The sequence below is a fragment of the Prionailurus bengalensis genome, chromosome E3 (genome assembly GCF_016509475.1).
Source record: "Prionailurus bengalensis isolate Pbe53 chromosome E3, Fcat_Pben_1.1_paternal_pri, whole genome shotgun sequence".
Classification (NCBI taxonomy): Eukaryota; Metazoa; Chordata; class Mammalia; order Carnivora; family Felidae; genus Prionailurus; species Prionailurus bengalensis.
The window spans coordinates 10,527,839-10,548,719 of NC_057357.1; the positions used below are offsets into that span (position 1 = coordinate 10,527,839).

A 20,881-nucleotide genomic window follows, 5' to 3' on the forward strand; every position below is an offset into this window, starting at 1 on the left:
CACGATCTCATGGTTCATGAGTTCGAGCCCCGCATCGGGCTCTCTGCTGTCAGCGCAGAGCCCGCTTGGGATCCTCTGTCCCCCTCTCTCACTGCCCCTCCCCTGCTCGCACTCTCTCTCTCTCTCTCAAAAATAAATACACTTTTTAAAAAAAAAAAATGTACTTATTTATATCGAGAAAAGGAGAGTGGCGAGGGGCAGAGAGAGAGAGGGAGAGAGAGAATCCCAAGCAGGCTCTGACCACAGCCCAACGCAGGGCTTGATCCCGTGAACTGTGAGATCATGACCTGAGCCAAAACCAAGAGTGGGATGCTCAACCAACTGAGCCCCCCGGGCGCCCCAGGACTTATTTTTAAGTTCGTTTCACACTATACTGGCCAGTTATTGTATATAACAGTTATGTACTAGTTATTAACATTTGAATGTGCTAGTGCCCGGCAAGATAGTTGCATTTTAACCAGAAGATACTCATTATCTGCGTACATTGCAGTGATGATTCCACAAGTATATCCATACGTCAAAAGTCATCAAATTGTACACTTTATTTTTTTGAAGATTTTATTTAAGTCGTCTCTACACCCAAGGTGGGGCTCAAACTCACAACACCGAGATCAAGAGTTGCACACTCTACCGACTGAGCCAGCCAGATGCCCCAAAATTGTACACTTTAAATATAGTGAATTGCACATCAATAATGTACCTCAATGATGCTGTAAAAAAAAACCTCATATACCCGTTGATCTAACAAGTTCTCAGACTCTATGCTATAAAAATAAAAGCACAAGTACATTCAGCATTTGACAAACATTTTCTATAAAGGGCCAAATAGTAACTATTTTCTGCTTTGTGGGCCATGTAGCCTCTATCACAACTCCCTCTGCTATCGTAGCTCAAAGACTGCAGATTCTGTGTCAACCAGTGAGCATGACTTTGTTCCAGTAAAACTTTATTCACAAAAACAGGCAGCGGGTCCAGATTTGGCCCGTGGACCACCTTTTGCAGACCCTGAATATAGATACATATATTCATTTATCTGCATGGTAATAGAAATCATAACAGAAACCACCTAAATGTCTATCTAAAGGGGATTAGCTAAATAATTTATAATAATTCCACACAGTGGGAATCAGAGTGACAGTTAAGAAGAATGGGTTAAGGGCACCTGGGTGGCTCAGTCAGTTGAGTGTCTGAGTTCAGCTCAGGTCATGATCTCACGGTCCGTGAGTTTGAGCCCCGAGTCGGGTCTGAGCCTGCTTCGGATTCTGTGTCTCCTTCTCTCTCTGCCCCTCCCCGGCTCGTGCTCTGTTTCTCTCTCAAAAATAAATAAAAATTTTTAAAAATTAAAAAAAAGAAGAAGAATGGGTAATGGGTTGGATCCTGTGTATCGACGCAGGAAGACATTCGTGACAGATTATTTTCAAATAGTTTATTATGAGACTTTAAAATGAACAGAAAGTTGAACCAAGAATGTAGATTCCACCATCGACATTGTGCTGTGCTTATTTTAATCATCTAGCCATCCATCTATCTGTATCCATGATAGATTTTTAGGTGAGGAAAATGAGGTGTAAAATGTAGAATATTAATTCCATTTCAGTAAAACAAAAGCTAAGAAAAGACTAAACTATGCATGTATGTGTTTGCAAAGTAAGAAAGTATCAGAAGAGGTGTCTGAACTTTTTTTAAAAAATTTTTAATGTTTATTTATTTTTGAGAGAGAGACCGAGTACAAGCGGGGGCGGGGCAGAGAGAGAGGGAGACACAGAATCCGAAACAGGCTCCAGGCTCTGAGCTGTCAGCACAGAGCCTGACGTGGGGCTCAAACTCACCGACTGCAAGATCATGACCTAAGCCAAAGTCGGACGCTTATCCGACTGAGCCACGCAGGCACCCTGAGAAGTGCCTGAACTCTTAACGTTGGTTGTCTGAGGGCTGGGTTTGTAAAGAGAGGGGAAAGGATTACTTCTCTCCTCACCTCTAATGCTGATCAGTTGTGAAAACTGGAAATGCCCTAATAAGGAGTTTTTACAATTCTTCTTTAGTAAGAATAGAACAGTCCAGGCCAGCCCTGGACACCCCCATAAAGGGAAATCGAGTCAGAACCAGGGTTCAGGGAGGCGGGCCCATTCCCTGAGCACCACCGAGCATGTCAGCTGGCCCTGCCCCATGCACAGGCACACGTGCACACACACACAAGCAACCAGGCCCCTGCATGTCCCAGTGCGAACGCACACACTTACCTTGCCCCTGCCTCCCCTGTCCCAGCACTGTCCACCTCTGCCTGCCCAGACTGTGGCGTCACTCTGCACCTGCCCCTGCCCAGGAGCAGGGGCATCATTGTAGCTTGGCGAGCCCTCCCCAACCAGCGACAGCCCCCCTAAAGGGTGTCCTGGCACCTGGGCACCTGGAGAAGGTGCGGGATGGGCCTGCTTACTCCCACAAACACCTCTGTGCTCCAGGGCCCAATCAATACCCTTCCCCTGCCCTCAAGCCCCATTTGCATTCAGGCTCTTCCAGAAAGATCTCCGGCCCCCTCCTCATTACAACGTGCTTTTCATTCAACAGACTTTGATGGGAGCTTGTCCAGGCCAGGCACCCAAGACACCCAGGCTGGTGGGGAAGAGGGCACAGCTACAGGCACCAGGGCCATCCAGCAGGGGAGTGTCCTGGAGCAGGCAGGGTCAGAGCCAAGCTGGGGAAGGGCAGGGCAGCAAGTGTCCAGTGGGAGTGATATGTGGCCATAGTCAGGGAGACCGTGGGAAGAAGGGCCTCTGGGAGTGCAGGCGAGGGTGACAAAAGGGGCGTGGGGGACACAGGTGGGGAGGTGTCCCTTCCCACGTGTGCAGGACCCCTAGGAAGGAAGGCCTCTCCCGGGAGGAGCTGAGAGAGGGTTGCACTACCCCCTCGCCCCTGTCTCCGGCCCCTCTGCCCAGTGAAGCAGGAATGGGGGTGGGCACTGATGGTAATCCCCCTCCTCCCAGTCCATAGTCTCCCTTTCAGGGAGCCCTCGGGTATTGTTCTGCCTTTGTAAAGAGGGAGATCGAGTGACAAAGCCGGGTGGGTGGGCAGGCGGCCCAAGAGGCCTCTTCTCTCCAGGCAGCATCTGCATGGGGGAGGGGCCCTTCCACACCCCCACCTCTGGCTTCCCAGGAGCAGCTGTTGCCATGGTGAGAGTCCAGGCATCCCCCAGCTCCTGGGGCGCCCTCTCCCCCATTGCTACATAGGAAGGGCCCCCAGACTCCTCTCCGCCCTGCTGGGGGACGGGAGCACAAAAAACCTGGCTCCCAGGCCAGGGCTGGTGGTGGGAAAAGCCTCCACCGGCCTCAGCCTCCCCGTCCGGCTGCCAGCAGAGGGGCACCTCTGGAGCCCCCACCTCCTACACACACCCTGACGCGGGGCCCCCGCTATCATTCATGCACCTCTGCCTCCTGGAGGCCAGACACACAGAGAAATAAAATGTTCCCAAGGTCCTCGAGCAGCTGCTGGTATTAGGGTGGAGTGGGGATGGATGGAGGGCTAACTGTGAGTGCACAGTGCGGGGACAAGGACCCTGGGCCCACAGAGCAGACCCTCCAGCCCCATCTAGGAGAGCTGGGCTGGGGGACTGCCCCTGCGAGGTGATGCTGGAGGCTGGTTGTGCCAAGCAGGGTAGGAGAGAAAGGCCTCCTGGTCTGGGGAGATTGGAGGCATGATGGCAGGATGTGGCTTGGTGCTTCCATTGAGGGGGTGGGGAGGTGGGGGGGAGGATACAGTGGGCGGGGGAAGTCACTGGCAGGAAATGAAGAGGCGAGTTGGGGGCTGTGCCTGGAAGGGCTTCATCCCCAGGAGCGTGGGCTTCACCCTGGGCAATGGGAAGCTGCTGCTGACATTTTGGGAAACTGTTATCCTTGACCAGGGGGTCAATGCCAGGTCCTTTTTTTGCAAGATACCGTACCTCCTTGGGAAGGTCGGGAGCTTGTAGCTGCACCCGTCGTGGCTCAGGTGGGCTGAGTGCACGCTATGCGCTGGCCACAAGGCTGTGTGCCCCTCCACAGATGCCCAATCTCACGGGGCCACTCCGAGAGCATGAGGCTGGGTGCACACCCAACACAGAGCGCCCCCCCCCCCACCTTTCCTTCTCCCTTCCCTGCAGGCAAGTCTCTACACGGTGTGAGTGCACCAGCCTGAGTCCCAACCGCGTGCCACAAGGGGCAGGTGCCCTTCCTCTGCTGGTGACAGGCAGCCTCATGCCGTGGAAGAGCCTGAACGCCCACCCTGATCCTTCCGAGCTGTGTAATCCCAGCAAATTATTTAGGGTTTCCTGTGCCTCAATTCCTCATCTGTAAAATGGTTACAGAAGTCCTTGCAAGACTGTTAGGAGGGTTAGAAAGGCCACTGTGTGAAGTGCCTGGCCCAGGGCCTGCATCGTTCATGGGAGGTCCTGGGCCCCTCTCCCAGCCCCCCTGCAGGGCAGGTCTCTCCCTCAGCCTATCTCTCAGCACCCTGAGCAGCTGCTAGTGCGTCTGGACCTGTGGAGTCTGAGTTTTCCAGGTACGTCTAAGTCAAGGGGGTGAGGACAGACGGGGCAGGGCCTGGGGTGGGGGTGGGACCATAGTCTCTAAGTGAGTCCCAGACCAGAGCAGAGCCCCGTGGGTGGTCTGCTGGGTGGCATTTGTGTTTCCCTGCAGAGCTTCTCTGGGAGCCATGGTGGGAAGCTGGCAGGGCAGACACAGGTGCTCTGGGACTCCAAGTGGCCCCCAACAACCCCAGGCAGGGTGGGGCAGGGTAGGCCGCTCAGGGGTCGCAGTTCCAGATGTCACTCATTGTCACGGGCGGACTGAGCCACACCCGTAGGGGGTCACTGATACCTCACTGTGCACTGGTGAACCCATCTGTACCACGAGGACGGTCCTCCTCGCTCCCCGTGGTTGAGGAGCTGCCCATGGAAGCAGGGGGGTAACAGTCTCATGTCATCCTGATGGCTCTCAGGTTTAGGTGAGGAGGGTACGAGGTGGACTCCTAAGGTACCCGTGGGACGTTGCTGTGTATCGCCCCTCTGCTCTGCAGGCACAGGAAGGAGAATGGGGCTCTGCCGGGGACTGGCCGGGCGGTGGGGAGTGAATCTTGGAAGTTCTCATCACTGGTGAAAAAAAATGTGTAACTGTGTACCATGCCAGATGGTGACCACTTGACGTGGGGGCTGATTATTTCCCAATGTGCGCAAACAGCGAGTCATGCTGTGCATGTGAAACTAGTATGAGGTTATGTGTCAATTATACTTTGATTTAAAAAGCCCAGAGTCCATGGAGCACCTCGGTGACGCTCTGGGGGGACTGTTGAGCCTCCAACTTCGGCTCAGGTCATGATCTTGCGGATCGTGAGTTCGAGCCCCACATCGGGCTCGCTGCTGTCAGCCACAGAGCCACTTTGGATCTTCTGTCCCCTTCTCTCTGCCCCTCCCCTGCTTGTCTTCTCCCAAAAATAAATTTTAAAAAATAATCAATCAATAAAAAGCCCAGTCTTTCAGCTCTAAGGGAAGCACTTTCTGAGGGTGTCCCAGAGGTGGCAAGGTGGCACCCAGGGGGGGGGGCCTGTGTCCCCCAGGGGAGCGCTCAACCTTATGAAACCAGTACGGGGGTGGGGAGAGCGCCTGGCTGGTGCAATTGGTAGAGCACATGAGTCTTGATCTCGGGTTGTAAGTTCGGACCTTACTCATTTAAGATTACTTAAAAAAATTAATATCTTAGGGGCGCCTGGGTGGCGCAGTCGGTTAAGCGTCCGACTTGAGCCAGGTCACGATCTCGCGGTCCGTGAGTTCGAGCCCCGCGTTGGGCTCTGGGCTGATGGCTCGGAGCCTGGAGCCTGTTTCCGATTCTGTGTCTCCCTCTCTCTCTGCCCCTCCCCCGTTCATGCTCTGTCTCTCTCTGTCCCAAAAATAAATAAACGTTGAAAAAAAAATTTTTTTTAAAAATTAGTATCTTAAAAACAATAAGAAAACAAAACAAGAAAAATAAGTTCGGAGACAGTAACAAATGCAACACCTAATAGCTTCATACCCGTGGGTATGTCACTCCTCTGAGCCTCAGTTTCCCCACCTGGATTGAGGAGTAGAGACCAATGAAGTCAAGTGTGCAGCGTGACCCATAAGCAGCATGTGTGCTTGTTTTTACAGGATTATCTATCTGCCTGTTTTACAGAAAAGGAAACTGAGGCTGAGGGAGAAGAGCCCAAACTCACACACAACTGGTGAAGGCACAGGAAGCACTGGAATACAAGCCACTGAAATACAAGCCGGAGGCTTCCCAACGCGTGGAGGCCTCTAACAATGGTCTGCCGCCTGGGGTAAAGAGAGGCGAGCCGGGGTGGAGGGCGGGGAAGTCTTCGACTTCGACATGAGTCGCTGGGAGAGCGGGGAAAGCAAGGGAAGGGGAAGCACCGAGTGTGAGCGCGCGTGTCCAGGGCGCACGTGCAGCCCATACCGCCGGGACTCGCCTACGCGGATGCCCCGGCGCGGCGGCGAGACGCGGCGCCTTTAAAGCCCGGCGGGGGGCGTGCCCGGCGCGCGGAGGGCCCGCCTCTGGGCGTGTCCGCCAGGCGCCCCGCCCCGAGGCTTGTAGCGGCGGCCCCGGGAGGCGGCGCCCGCTCTGGCTCCGCGGCCGCTCGAGTGGCAGCGGCTGTGGCGGCTCAGCGGGCTCGGCGCCTCCTCTCCCTCGGGCGGCTTCCCTGCGCGCTGCCGGGGCGCCCGGACGCACGCGGGCGGCTCGGCGATGGCCAGCGCCCCGCGACGTGGCGGGCGGGCACGGGGGCGCCGGACGGCGCGGCCCGAGTGAGCCGGGGCCGCCCTCCCGCCCTCGGCCGGGGCCGCCCGGGATGGCCGTGCCGCCACTCCGCCGGGCGCTGCTGCTGTGGCAGCTGCTGGCGGCGGGCGGCGCGGCGCTGGAGATCGGCCGTTTCGATCCGGAGCGCGGTCGCGGGCCGGCGCCCTGCCAGGCGGTGGAGATCCCCATGTGCCGCGGCATCGGCTACAACCTGACCCGCATGCCCAACCTGCTGGGCCACACGTCGCAGGGTGAGGCGGCCGCCGAGCTGGCCGAGTTCGCGCCGCTCGTGCAGTACGGCTGCCACAGCCACCTGCGCTTCTTCCTGTGCTCGTTGTACGCGCCCATGTGCACGGACCAGGTCTCGACGCCCATCCCCGCCTGCCGGCCCATGTGCGAGCAGGCGCGCCTGCGCTGCGCGCCCATCATGGAGCAGTTCAACTTCGGCTGGCCGGACTCGCTGGACTGCGCCCGGCTGCCCACGCGCAACGACCCGCACGCGCTCTGCATGGAGGCGCCCGAGAACGCCACGGCCGGCCCTGCGGAGCCCCACAAGGGCCTGGGCATGCTGCCCGTGGCGCCCCGGCCCGCGAGGCCCCCCGGCGACCCCGCCTCAGGCCCGGGCGGCGGCGGCACCTGCGAGAACCCAGAGAAGTTCCAGTACGTGGAGAAGAGCCGTTCGTGCGCGCCGCGCTGCGGGCCCGGCGTCGAGGTGTTCTGGTCGCGGCGCGACAAGGACTTCGCGCTCGTCTGGATGGCCGTGTGGTCGGCGCTGTGCTTCTTCTCCACGGCCTTCACCGTGCTCACCTTCCTGCTGGAGCCCCACCGCTTCCAGTACCCCGAGCGCCCCATCATCTTCCTGTCCATGTGCTACAACGTCTACTCGCTGGCCTTCCTCATCCGCGCGGTGGCCGGCGCCCAGAGCGTGGCGTGCGACCAGGAGGCGGGAGCACTGTACGTGATCCAGGAGGGGCTGGAGAACACGGGCTGCACGCTCGTCTTCCTGCTGCTCTACTACTTCGGCATGGCCAGCTCGCTGTGGTGGGTGGTGCTGACACTCACCTGGTTCCTGGCTGCCGGCAAGAAGTGGGGCCACGAGGCCATCGAGGCCCATGGCAGCTACTTCCACATGGCGGCCTGGGGCCTGCCGGCCCTCAAGACCATCGTTATCCTGACCTTGCGCAAGGTGGCGGGCGACGAGCTGACCGGGCTCTGCTACGTGGCCAGCATGGATGCGGCCGCGCTGACGGGCTTTGTGCTGGTTCCCCTCTCCTGCTACCTGGTGCTGGGCACCAGCTTCCTCCTGACCGGCTTCGTGGCCCTCTTCCACATCCGCAAGATCATGAAGACAGGCGGCACCAACACGGAGAAGCTGGAGAAGCTCATGGTCAAGATTGGGGTCTTCTCCATCCTCTACACGGTGCCTGCCACCTGCGTCATTGTGTGCTATGTCTATGAACGCCTCAACATGGACTTCTGGCGCCTTCGGGCCACAGAGCAGCCCTGCCTGGCAGCCACCATGCCCGGGGGCCGGAGGGACTGCTCACTACAAGGGGGGTCGGTGCCCACCGTGGCTGTCTTTATGCTCAAGATCTTCATGTCGCTGGTGGTGGGCATCACCAGTGGTGTCTGGGTGTGGAGCTCCAAGACTTTCCAGACCTGGCAGAGCCTGTGCCACCGCAAGATGGCAGCTGGCCGGGCCCGGGCAAAGGCCTGCCGGGCTCCCGGGGGCTATGGCCGTGGCACCCATTGCCACTATAAGGCCCCCACCGTGGTCTTGCACATGACTAAGACGGACCCTTCTCTGGAGAACCCCACGCACCTCTAGGGACACAGGCCTGTGTGGGGCGGCTGTTGCCCCCTCCTGCACCCCCCCCCCCCTCTGGAGGAGACAGCTGACTAGCAGCTGCCCAGCTGTCAAGGTCAGGCAAGTGAGTGCGAGGGGCCGAGGACCAGGGCGTGGAGCCTCTCCTTCCACCCTCATTCACAGAGACCCAGTGAGGCTCACTCCCCTGTGGCCCAGTGGAGGGGGCGGGCTTGGCCAGGTCCCCACAGGGTCCTGGGGGAGCAGGTGGAGAGGAGGAGGGGCAGAAGGGGGCGTGGTCCAGCAGGGAGTTTATTTAATGATGTAATTTATTGTTGAGTTTCTCTGGAAGCTGTGACTGGAATAAACCCCCGTGTGGCACTGCTGAGTCCTCTGTGGGCTGGGAAGGGGGTAAGGTCAGAGAGTGAGGGTCCTGTAGGAGTCCCCCTGGTGGGGTGAGCTGGGTGGCTGCTGGCCTCATGGCCCCAGCCCCATTCTCTGCCTCCCCTCCGGTCAGGAGGACGTCCCTGTGGAGCAGCTGTCTTTGCAGAAGTCCCAGATTCTGTGTGTGTGCGTTGTCCCCTCTCACCAGTCTTTGCTCTTTTGGGCAACCTGTTTGCCCGAGTCCTGGGTTCCCGCTTCCCAAAGTGTGACCAGGATGCCTGCCAGGATACTCAGGAATCCCCTGAGAGGACACCTCTGGCCCTGGGGACTCTAGCCTGTTTGGTGGCCCTGGGAAAGACTGCTTTCTTCATTTGTATAGAAAACGAGGGCATCAGCCTGTCTCCAAAGTTCCCTTGGGGGCTCAGGATCTGCTCCCGCTGTCTCCTATAGGCTGTCCTACTGTCCCTTCCCTGGGGCCTAAGGGCTAAGGCTGGAGTGACTGTCCTCATTGCCTTCCAAGATTGCTGGTGTGTCCACCTCTCTCCTTGGGCTCCTAGTCGGGGCACCCCACGGCATCCCTTCATCTTACCAGGTGGAGTGGAGATGGGGCAGGACTGGCTGGTATAGGGGCATCTTGGTGGCACAGACACAGGGGATGGGGAAACCCTTGAGCATAGTGGAAATTGGGTCCCCAGCTCCGAAAGGGCTGCCGAAGGACTTGGGGTGCTGGGCACCGTGTGAGAAATGGGGCAGGTGCGGGGGCATATGCGTGGCTGCTCCAGGCCAGCTTACACACTCATGTGCCCAGGGACAGGAAAATGTACCTGTGTATCCGTGCGCCGGGCTTCGTCATCTCTGCCCACTGTAAGGAGTGTGTGGCCGTCCCAGAGATGCCCATCGGCTTGGGGCAGGAGGTCAGACCCCAGAGCCCCATCTTGGCCTCTGCTTTGGCCACTGTGACTCCAGCCAGGTGTATCGGTCATTGTCCTGGGTGCATGATACAGAGCCGGCATTCAGTGTCACTGCCAAGAGGCCCCAAGGGTCCAGCCTCACTTCAGAACCAAGGGGAGGCTCAAGGCCGACTGCTTCCTGTGAAGCAGGGCTGAGTGCCTAAACCCATGGCCTCTCAGGCCGGAGCTCTTTGCCCTGCACCAGCCACCAAGCTCTGCGGGACAAGAAGGAAGCCAAATGGAGCCCCAACAGGCTGTGTCAGACTCCCATCAGGAGCTAAGGAGAATTAAGGGCTGTCCCTCAGCACAAGCAGCAGCCCAGAGCCCCCAGGAGAACTCTGCCGCCTCGGCACCTTGGGCTTATGCATTTCATGCACGGGACGGCCCAGCCCATCCAAATCTTTCCTTCTCAGAGCACACAGGAGGCCCTCTTGCCTTCTTTACAGCAAAGCCAAGTGACCCTAACATCTTGTAACTCCCTAGGAGGGTCCTTGACTGACAGATTGCGCCTACTGAATGTGACAGGGGCCCAGGTTGGAAGGGGAGACGGTGGCTGCGTGGAGTTAGGCTTGCAGGCCAGGTCTGCAGGGAGTGGCCCCAGTTCACCCCTGTCCCTTGCCAGTCAGTGGCCCTGGGAGAGATGATGCTTGATTAAGTCCCACCCAGCGGAAAAAAATTGGGCTCCCAGGACAACTGGGAGGGGGGTGATGGAGGGTAAGGGGCTCTGCCAGCAGCCTCTCAGCACTTGGGGACACTGGAAGGTCCCAGACCCCGGGAGAGAAGGAAGGAATCGTTTATTAAAGACCTTTTACAGAAGTCCTCCATTAGATCCTTCTCTCCCCATTTTCCAGATGGGAAGTGTTGAGTGCTTGGCTGGCTCAAGGTCACGCAGCCAGGTAGCGTGCAGCCTCCAGAGCCTTTGTGATTTCCACTGCGCCACGGATTCCACCTGGGTGGGCAAGGGATGGCAGGTGTTATAACCTAGGGTGGTTTTGTCCAGAGAAACACCCCCCCCACCAGCCCCCAAAAGGAAATTCCAGAGCCCAAGGGAAGTGTCTCGGAAAGCAACACCTGTTGGCCAGTCACTGTGTGTCCCCGGCCCCTCCCTGCCGGGCTTGTGCGTGGGAGACCCAAGTTAAGGGAACTCCTTAGCCCTGACCTATTAGTTCCAAGGAAATGATTCAAAGTTCACAGGAATCGGTGGCGGTGATCTTGACCAAGGTCAGCCTGAGGAGAGGCCCCAGAGTGTCAGTGGCTGCTCACGGCCACACCCCAGAGGCAGAAACTCCAGGACTGCCCTGAGTGTGAAAACGTCTGAAGGCTCCGGGCAGGGGCAGTGGTGGAAACTTCTCTTCCCACCTGGTTGGAGTTTCTCAATATCCTGCTAAAGAGGCCTTGGCTCCCGGCAATCCAGATACCACCTCACTGCCACACACTGCCCCCCCTTCCCCAGACACCGCAGCAAACCCCCCATCCCCTGGGGACACTGCCACCCCACACACACACCTGCAGCACCCTCCCCCATCCTCTGGGGAATGGGGTCTGAGGAGAAAGCGCAGGCAGGACGGGGGAGAGGTCTCCGTTGGTTCCCAGGAGCAATGCCTCAGACCCCGGTCCTCAGGAGGAAAAGTTCTCTTGTCCCCTCTTGCAGTAGTCAAGGGAAGTTAGGCGGCTCCCCGAGGTTGAGCCCACAGCAGGGAGGATGGGCTGATGGTTTAACAGGACCAGGGTGCTGACCTCAAGAAGACGTGGCCCCCGGAACACCATCCTAGGGGAGCCTGAGAAGCCCACTGAGGAGAGGACATCACAGAAGTGGCCGAGCCCCCGAGTCCCGCTGTGACTGTGTAGGAAATGCACAGAGGCCCACAGCTCCCTTCCCCAGAGCCTGAGCACTCATCAGACCAGAGCTGACCTTGGGGCAAACTGCTCACTCAAGCCAGGGGCCTGGCTCGGAGCTCACACTCCCCGAGTGTGGACTCCACAGAGCAACCCAGGGTTTTGGTTTCTCCTTTTTCTGCCCATTTTAGCCACCGCTGCCCCAGGTTCAGGTGGTCAGGAGTCGGCAGTGTCCCTTCTTGGTCAAGGGGCTCACAGAGTGTGCTCTGCAAAATCTTTGAATTCCAGAAGCAGATTGCCACCTAGCAGTGACCTACTGAACCAACCACTCTGACTTGATAAAAACGCCCAGCATAAAAAATAAATGGAGACATAAATAAAATTGCTTATGTGGTAGAACTGATGAAGCAGAGTACAAGGGAATTCATATTTTCACTCTTTTTGCGTTATGTTTGAAATTTTCCTGGAAAAGAAGTGTTTTAAAATGTCTGGGATGCCTGGGTGGCTCAGTTGGTTGAGCGTCGCACTTCGGCTAAGGTCATGATCTCACAGCTTGTGAGTTAGAGGCCCGTGTCGGGCTCTGTGCTGACAGCTTGGAGCCTGGAGCCTGCTTTGGAGTCTGTGTCTCCCTCTCTCTCTGCCCCTCCCCCACTCATTCTCTGTCTCTGTCAAAAATAAACAAACACTAAAAAAAATTTTTTTTAATGTCAGCAATTACCCCTAAATTAATTCTTCCAGCGCCATACAAATTCCCAGCTAAGCCTTTAGAAATATTTGTCTCTAATTACTAGAAAAATGTTTTTAAAGTTTGTTGTGAGAGAGAGAGAGCGAGCGAGTGCTGGGGCAGGGGGGCAGGGATGAGGGCAGAGACAGGGAGAGAGAGAGAATCCCAAGCAGGCTCTGAGCAGTCAGAACACAGAGCCTGATGTGGGGCTCGAACTCACAAAACCATGAGATCATGACCTGAGCCAAGATCAAGAGTCAGACGCTTAACCAATTAACCCAGGCGCCCCCCCCCCCCCGGAAATTTCCAATGACAATTTTGGGGGTTTCAGAGACCAGGCCAGAAGCTTGAAAGTCACACTCTGATTACTGGGCACCAGAAATCTCTCCAGGAAGCAAAGAAATGCAAATGGATGTGGCCTGTGGTTAAAAAGATGGTCAGAAGTCCTCTCAGCTCCGGGAAAGAGCCCTGGGGGCCACGTGTGCCACTACCGCCCCCACAAACACAAAGAAAGATTCACCAGAACTGCTGCTTCTTTATAAACACAAGTACATAATGTTTATTTGAAATTCCAATTTATTACAAGTTTACCCTTGAACGGGGCCCTTCCTCCTTAAAGACAATTAAAAAAAAAAAAAAAAACAACAAACAATTCAGGTGTCACTGAAGTGGGAACACAGGATTCTCACTGTTAACAAGAACAGACTGGCTCTAGGGTAAGAGGCAGGGGGAGGTGTTGGTGGCTGGGATCACGGAACTGTAGCGTCAGTGCTAACTCCGAACCTGTGGGAGAAGGGACAGTAAACCTATCCAGCAGCCACTGGAGCAAATCCCCCCCGGTCTCTGGGCAGGGTAGGCGGGGCGAGACAGGGAACACACCTTGAAATTCAGCATTAAGAGGCTTTATTCTCAAGTTCTAGGAGCTGCAATCCCCTTGGTGGACATGTTTTCCCTTAACTTAAATAGTTACAGAAGAGCTGAGGTGCTCACATTTGCTAAATTCAAAGCTGGTAGAAAAGAAAATTAAACCCTGTTTTGCATTTTATCAAAATCTGCCATAAAAGGGAAAGAAGACTAGGAAGTCCTGCCCAACCAGAGCCACTAACGCCAGACTCCTTGCGGAAGGGCCGGCAGAGCTCCTCCACACCCCCCCACTCCCACCCCACGCGCAGCTGGCGGACCGGCAAGATTCAGCTTCGTGGGGACACGGTGGGGGGAGGCAGGAGGTGGCGGCTGTAGATGGAGGCGGCAGAATCGGCGGTCGGGGCAGGCAGAGGGACAGCCCTTCCCCCCCAGGTCCCACCACCTGCCCCGATGACCCTCCAGCCCGGCTTCTCTGAAGGAGAGAGGATGGGCTGAGGGAGGAGACGGGGCAAAGTAAAGCGAACACGTTATCATATAAACTGTACTGTACATGTGCCAAAGCAAGATGACAGAAATATCTTACAAGATGTTCTTTATACAATATCACTGCTGAAACAAGCAACTTTTAATAACTAGAAAAGTCAATTAAAAAAAATTAAACATTTAAATTCTTCCTGCTTTTCTTCTCCCCTAAGAGCTTGTCTGGTACGTGGGTGGGCTGGGCTCCAACACCCCTCTGGCCAGACCCATTGAAGTAAAGGTTATACGCATGATTATAAGCAGGACTCCAGTCTCTAAGTGAAGTGCCTTAGGTTTTTTGTAGGGTTTTTTTTAGTTTTTTTTTTTTTTTTTTTCTGAGGGGGTGAGGTGGGGTGGGGTGGGAGCAGGGAGAGAGCGGTCACAAAGAGGGGGAGGGGTTAGATTCAGGAATGGCTCCGGGACGTGTCCCTTTACTCTGCCAAGAGCAACTCAAAGGAGCACAAGTGTCTCATGATGCTGGTGAATACAGAACGTGGTGTGGCACTCACTGATAGCGTCACCTGAGGGAGGGGGAGCGAGACACAGAGGACGGGCTTGAAGAAACAAGACTGGGTGTAAATACAGATTAAAAAAAATCAACACCACCTCCCCAGTTGGCCTGATTACCCCCGATCCTTCTATGTAATGCAGTAACCCCTCCCCTAGAGACCAGAGGCTTGGCACTGTTGTGGTGGCCAAAGCGAGAGGGACCCCGGGAAAGAAGGTTAAAGGACAGGGGCTCACGACAAGGGCTGTACCCCCAGCCCCTCCCTGGACACTTTCAGGGCCAAGGCCCTCGTCTACCACCCGCCGTGTCTCTGGGCAGAGACCACCCAAGAGCAGGTTCTCCAAAGAGCTCTGCGTGCGGAGGGCCCTCTGGAGAGCTGGGGAGGGCGGCAGAAGCTCAGGATGACGGGCACTTCAGGACTCCCCGTGACTCCCTCCCTTCCACACTCCTGTCCGCCTTCCTCTCCCGCCCCCCGCTCACCCTCCCCAGCTCTCTCCATTCCCCCCACCTCAGCTCCCTTACCAGGGCCCTGCCTCTCTATTTCTTCTGCCTTCGTCCCCTGGACTGTCCAATGGGCTCTGACTCACTGTCCCCTTCATCTTCAGCAAGCCGATCGGGAAACTTCTTGCGTTTCCTGCGGACATATGGGTGGCCAGGAAGGTGTTTATGCAACAGAGCCACCAGACACTGTTCTGTCTTCACCATACAGTTTAGCACATGGCTGCCCCGGCAGTTGTAGAGCTCAGCATTGGTAAACACTTGCTTCATGTCAGTAAGAAACTCCTGCACAGAGCGGTAGCTCCCACAGGAACATTTGTTCTGCATTGTCTGGAAGTCCATGGGGTGGGTGATGACATCATAGTAATCCTCGGCCTCGTCTCTGGTCACCGGCTCCCTGTGGAAGAGAACCAAACGGAGATGTGAACGTGGCCTCGAGAACAGACACAAACCTTGTTATCAAACCACCGCTCCCAGAACGCCCGCCCCTGCGGAGATCGGCCAGCTGGCAGGCGGAGAAGAGGTGCGTCCACCTTGTACAAAGTGCTCTCCCTTACCAGTTTGGGAAGCTAACTCTTCCACCACTCACACATGTCCTAAACGAAGGAATCGGGGTGGATCCCACGGCCTCCGCTCAGCACGCCCCGGGCCAGCTGCCTATCTGCACACTCTGAGAACCCACAAGGTGGGTCCTGCTTCCCTGTGCTGGAGACACAAAGCCCACCTGAAAGGCCAGCTGAAGCGGTACTTCACAATCTTGTGGAGGATCTCTTCACACTTCTGCAACTCCAGGCTTTGCCTCCGGGAGCTCCGCTTGGTCTGGAGTACCTGGCACCAAAAAAGAGAGACATGTTATTACAGGTCCAAGAGAAGAGTGGACGAAAGAGAAAATGTGTGTATCTGTTTTTTTTTTTTTAAAAAAAAAAAAAAAAAAAGTTCAACCATTTTCTTGGAGCAGAGATAGTCAACATCTGACATTCAAGTCAGGGAGTGCGCTCAGCCAGGGGGCAGGCGTCTTCCCATCAGCCCACTTGCCTCTTCCCTGCAAAGGGAGCAGCAGAGGGCAGGCAGCAGTTGCCGTATTACAGCCGTCCTGCTGGAGGTCAGCTAGAGAGCCCACTGTCACCAGGACGGCGGCCTGAGAGCAGATGGACCTGGGATTATGTGCACACCATGGAGGGGTATAAAACAGCAAGTGCAGAGAGCTGGACTGGTTACAGGGACCACTGGCGGCTAACTCTGTGGGGGTGGAGGGCCTGAGGGAAGAAAAGCGAGAGGCACGACTCCTTTCCCGGGCTCTCCTGCGGCAGGCTTGTGGGAGCTAAGTGGCTGAGGAGGAAAGGGCGGGTGTCCCCTCCAGGGAGTTATCACTGCTGCGGCTCACAGTGGTCAGAGCCACGGGCTTGAAGAGTTAGTTAGGGTCGGGCCAGCAGAAGGATCTCACAATGCCCCCGAGCTCCCTAGAGGCTCACTTTATGCCCCCAACCCCAATTTGCTCTGTCAGAATAAGTTAATTTTCAAGAGCCTCTTTATTGTTCTTGGAAGCTCAAGTAAAATCTGAAGTAAAACCACTAAAATTACATTGGTTGAGGGAGCAGAGGGGAGGGTAACACCCCTCCACGACAACTGTCGGCAAAAGACTCAAGAGTGAATGAGGCTCCGACATTGCTGACATTCCCACAATGGAGACCCAGCCCCTCTGAGCCACTGGAGACACATGGATACTATTTTAAAATCCCTAACAAGTCACAGGCTGCCTATTAACTAGGGGAGATGATATCTGCAGGCTACAGCAGGGGAATGCCGGACATAGCTGCTCCCGGAGGGCCTGCTGCCTCCAGGCCCACCCATCTGCCACACGCAGCAGCCCCTGCAAAGTTGAGGAGGGGGGCGCCAGGGGGAGGCTTCCACCTGTTGCACACTGGCGGGGGAGGGGGGAGCGTTAGAGGGAAGGGGAGAAATCACTTACCAGCTCCTCCACCTCAGCGTCGTCCACAGGTGGTACCTTCGGCCGAGACTTCCTAGCAGGATGAGGCTTCTTGCCTGGCCGTCGTCCTGGCCTCGCTGCAGGAGGGATGACACCATGCTTGCCCCGGACAGTCTTTCGAGGTCTCACTGAAATAGAAAACATGGATTTGGAGTCGAACAGCTGAGGAAGAAGGGAACACATCTATGGAATGGGAAGAGCAGCCAGCCGAGCAAAGCAACGGCTCCCCGTGGTTGTAAGGAGCTCTTACAGTTTCTCTCTTGCCTTACCTAACAGGACACTTTAAAGGTAGAGAAGGAGATGAACGGATAGCTTTCATCAACTGCCAAAGACCTGCTAAGAGTCTCTTCGGCAGGCTCTCTTCAGAATGGCTCTCTCTGCCCCACTGTTCACAGTCACTCCTGGGAACGAACGAGTCAGTGGTGAGCTGACTCACCCAGGAGGAGAGGCCGTCTGCTAACAGGTCTGCCTGGAATTCCCACAGCCCCAGCTCAGCCTGTCAACGTACGTCCTTACGTGGAGGGGGACTCTGAACGTAGAACACTTCCTAGTTCCCCAAGGAATCCTACATTCACCACAACCTTCTCAGAGAAAAGCAGATACCTATGCAAAGTCTCCCTCATCGAATCCAATTTCTGGCTTACCCTAGTCCAGCTTTCTTGCATTTCTAAAAACCACAGACAGTGGACCAGGCCACTTCCACAAGAGCCCTTGCCCACAACCCCGAAAGGAACAATAAAGAATACAAAGACCCCCAAGATGACCTGTGTCTCAGGTTTACAACAGGTGGTCAATGTCAGACAAACCAACATTTCTCAATATGTCCTCCAGGAGCGATGCTCCATAAGGATTAGCTCAAAGCTTCTCCACTGAACACAGGGAGGTGACATGTGGACAGAGACGGGGGTATACACAGTCAGTGACACAAAGAATCAATAAACAGTGTTTTACATTCACTTCTGGACCCTGATAACCCTTCATAAGCTATTTTAAGGTCTCTAAGCTCAAGACCAGGCTTGAAAGAGAGAATAAAAAACTGACACCAAGGATGAAACTCAAAATGCTAGAGACAGCCACCAACCCAGGGCCTCGAGCTGTACTAAGGAACACATCTTTGGTGGCCTAAAAGGTGCAGCAGACAAAGGGCTCAGAGGTATACTAATATTTCCTAGACCCTTTTGGCAGACAAGAACCTAGAAACCTGGAGAGAGAACAATTGCTTGGAAAGAGAAGATAACTCACAAGTGAAAGCATCCACTACTCCGAAAACAAACCAAATGAGTACACTGTTACGTTCAGAATCTATTCCCAGACAACCGTGCATCTGAACTGCACTCTCTAGCCAGCAGATGAAGTCTCTTCCTGTAAGGGACTACGTGTCTCCTTACCCTGGATAACTGGAAAATTATGCCTGGGGGAAAAAAAAAAAAAAAACAACAACCCTATAGGAATGAGAGAAATTAATGGGTCTCAAATTAGAGCCCTGCAGGACTGGGAAGATGGGGGCAGGCGGGCACACCCAAACCTCTCAAGGTTTTAGCAGTACCACCGCCAGAAGACTGGTCACACCAAATACCTTCTCAGACTCTATACCAAGATGTGAATGTTCAGAGTGCTGTGATCTTGGGAACTGTATCATCTATTCAAAAGCTCATCAAAATCTTGACTTGTGGTCTCTTTTCCACCAACCTACAAGGAAGGGTATATACTTTGCAAAGGAGAAGGCTGTTGAAAGTCTAGACTGCAGGACTTTAGGCTTAATCATGAAAAGGACTCATGAAAAATGACCATCACAGAAGTGAGAGAGTCAACGAAGTAAAGTGTAAATGATGAGGCCTCCCCAACCCTGGCTCTGCTGGCATCTAGTGAGAAACAGATCTGAACCTTCCAAACAACCACCCTAACCCATGAGAAAACAAGTCTTCTCTTTTTAAAACCAGCAAACCTATAGACCTGCATGCCACATAAATGAGAAAAATCACTGTAACCAGAGAAAAAAATCACTTCTCTGACAGCAGCACTGAACCAGAGGCTAAAACAACCGTTAAGAGATGACAATGGGCCTAGACCTTCCTCACCCATTGTCCCCACTGTCCCCATACACTGAGAGGTTTGAATCAGGAGACTCGTCATCAACACACTTGGGGGCTTGAATTCCACTCAATCTTGAACCAACTGGACCTACCATAGGGCTGATCCAACCTCCCACTAGGAAAGTGGTTAAATGGCATCTTGAAAACCCATTTGAAACCATGGCAGTGGAGTCACCCACCCCACAGCCACAACATGTGAGAGCAATGCTGGGTGGGGGTCCGCTGCCAACGCAGTCTTCCTAAGGCAGCCTGGAAAACTGTGAGGTCAACTATGAAGGCAAACTGAATACTTACATCGCAAACCAGCCACCTCATAATCTTCTTCCTCCTCCTCCTCCTCCTCCTCTTCCTCCTCTTCATTGCTCTCATCATCTTCACTGTCCTCAGAGGCAGACTCTTCAGTGTAATTCCTGTGGGGAGGGAAAAGCACGTAGGGAAGGACCGTGGTTCTAGGCCTAAGCGCTCCTGAGGAAGGATGAATTCCCACACCCCTGTAGCTTTCTCCTCTTCACCAACTAGGCAGGTTTGATGACAAGGCCAGGACACGGGAAGCAGAACGAAAGCCTAAGCTTCAATGGCATCTCTCCCCAACCAGGCCATAAATGCTTTGAATGAGACACCAACAGCACCAGAAATCAAGCCCAAAATACAACCCCACCTCTCCTCACATAAAACAACACAAAACCTGTTTCTTTTGTCTCAACAGAATCAGCCAGGTAACGTAACATTTCAGATATGAAAAGTTGCTCCCGACCTTGGGGCAGACTGAACGAACGAGCAGCCCGGACAGGTGTTACTCCACCTTGACGGCCCCGTTCCAGGAGTGGGACAGCTTACAGATGACCACGACATCAAAGCAATGCTAATCCCGGCTCTGAACAGCTGGTCTAAAGCCCCGCCATTTCAGAGGAGTGTGCCTTACTCGGCTCTCAGTGTGGCTGGAGCGGAGTGAGAAATAACTCAGTAACGCTGTCACATGGGGTCAGGATCAAACAGCTCTGCCCTCTCGGAGACCAAGCCAGAGCACCCAGAAGCTGCCCTTTCACAACCTCCAATTGCAATGTGGGAAACAACGGGATTAACTTGGCCAGTATGAAGGCATCTCCTCTTTACAAGGCCCCGGTGTTCGGCCTTGTGGGGGTCAGGGTGGTGAACAAAGCACCACCTCCACTCTCAGGGCAGCAGCAATCTCCTGGAAGACAGTCACTTGTAAGCCTAATCATGGAGGCACAATGCACCAAAGACCGCGAGACTGGATGCTCACTTGGAACACAGAGGAGGAACAACTAATTTTACGAATACAAAAACACTTCAAAAAAGTGAAATTTTAGGTAGGCCATAGGCAGTTCCCTCAGTACTGGGGAGAGGGAATATTCCCAGCTAGGAGGAACACACAGAGGCAAGGATACCCAATGAACAGTCTGTAACAAGCACACAAAATGGGAATAAGGGCTCATAAAAACAGACCGGGGAGGGACCCCACGTCAGGCTCTCAGCTGTCAGCATGGAGCCTGGAGCCTGGAGCCTGCTTTGGATTCTCTGCCTCCTTTTCCTCTCTCTGCCCCTCCCCTGGTCATGTTCTCTCTCTCGTTCTCAAAAATAAATAAATGTTAAAAAAAAATTTTTTTTAACAGACTGGGTGCACCTAGGGCTCAGTGTCAGTTAAGTGTCCAACTATTGGGTTCAGCTCAAGTCATGATCTCACGGTTTCATGAGTTTCAGCCCTGCATTGGGCTCTGTGCTGACAGTGTGGAGCCTGCTTGGGATTCCCTCTCTTTCTCTCTCTGCCCCTGCCCTACTTGTGCTGTCTCTGTCTCTCTCAAAATAAATAAACAACAACAAAGACCAGCATTCTATAACAATCTCAAAAATTAGGCCCAGGAATTTGGACTGTATTTCTAGAGGCAGTGGAAAAAT

At 54.8% G+C, this 20,881-nt stretch overlaps 2 protein-coding genes across 2 annotated transcripts in view; one reads left to right on the top strand and one right to left on the bottom strand.

Moving 5' to 3' along the window:
• The first annotated feature begins 6,818 nt into the window (after nucleotides 1-6,818).
• Nucleotides 6,819-12,174, top strand: FZD9 (frizzled class receptor 9). Its single transcript, XM_043559847.1, has one exon. The coding sequence runs from the start codon at nucleotides 6,850-6,852 to the stop codon at nucleotides 8,623-8,625; it is 1,776 nt and encodes a 591-aa protein (XP_043415782.1). The 5' UTR covers nucleotides 6,819-6,849; the 3' UTR covers nucleotides 8,626-12,174.
• A 1,207-nt stretch (nucleotides 12,175-13,381) lies between these two features.
• Nucleotides 13,382-20,881, bottom strand: part of BAZ1B (bromodomain adjacent to zinc finger domain 1B) — a 73,046-nt gene continuing 65,546 nt past the window's right edge. Inside the window, 4 exon segments of the mRNA XM_043559848.1 lie at nucleotides 13,382-15,281; nucleotides 15,609-15,712; nucleotides 16,854-16,999; nucleotides 19,259-19,374. Coding sequence (XP_043415783.1) covers nucleotides 14,924-15,281; nucleotides 15,609-15,712; nucleotides 16,854-16,999; nucleotides 19,259-19,374 — 724 coding nt within the window. The 3' untranslated portion in view covers nucleotides 13,382-14,923.

Coding starts and splice junctions, on each gene's coding strand:
- FZD9 (XM_043559847.1), top strand. CDS start 6,850: ATGGCCGTGCCGCCACTCCGCCGGGCGCTGCTGCTGTGGCAGCTGCTG.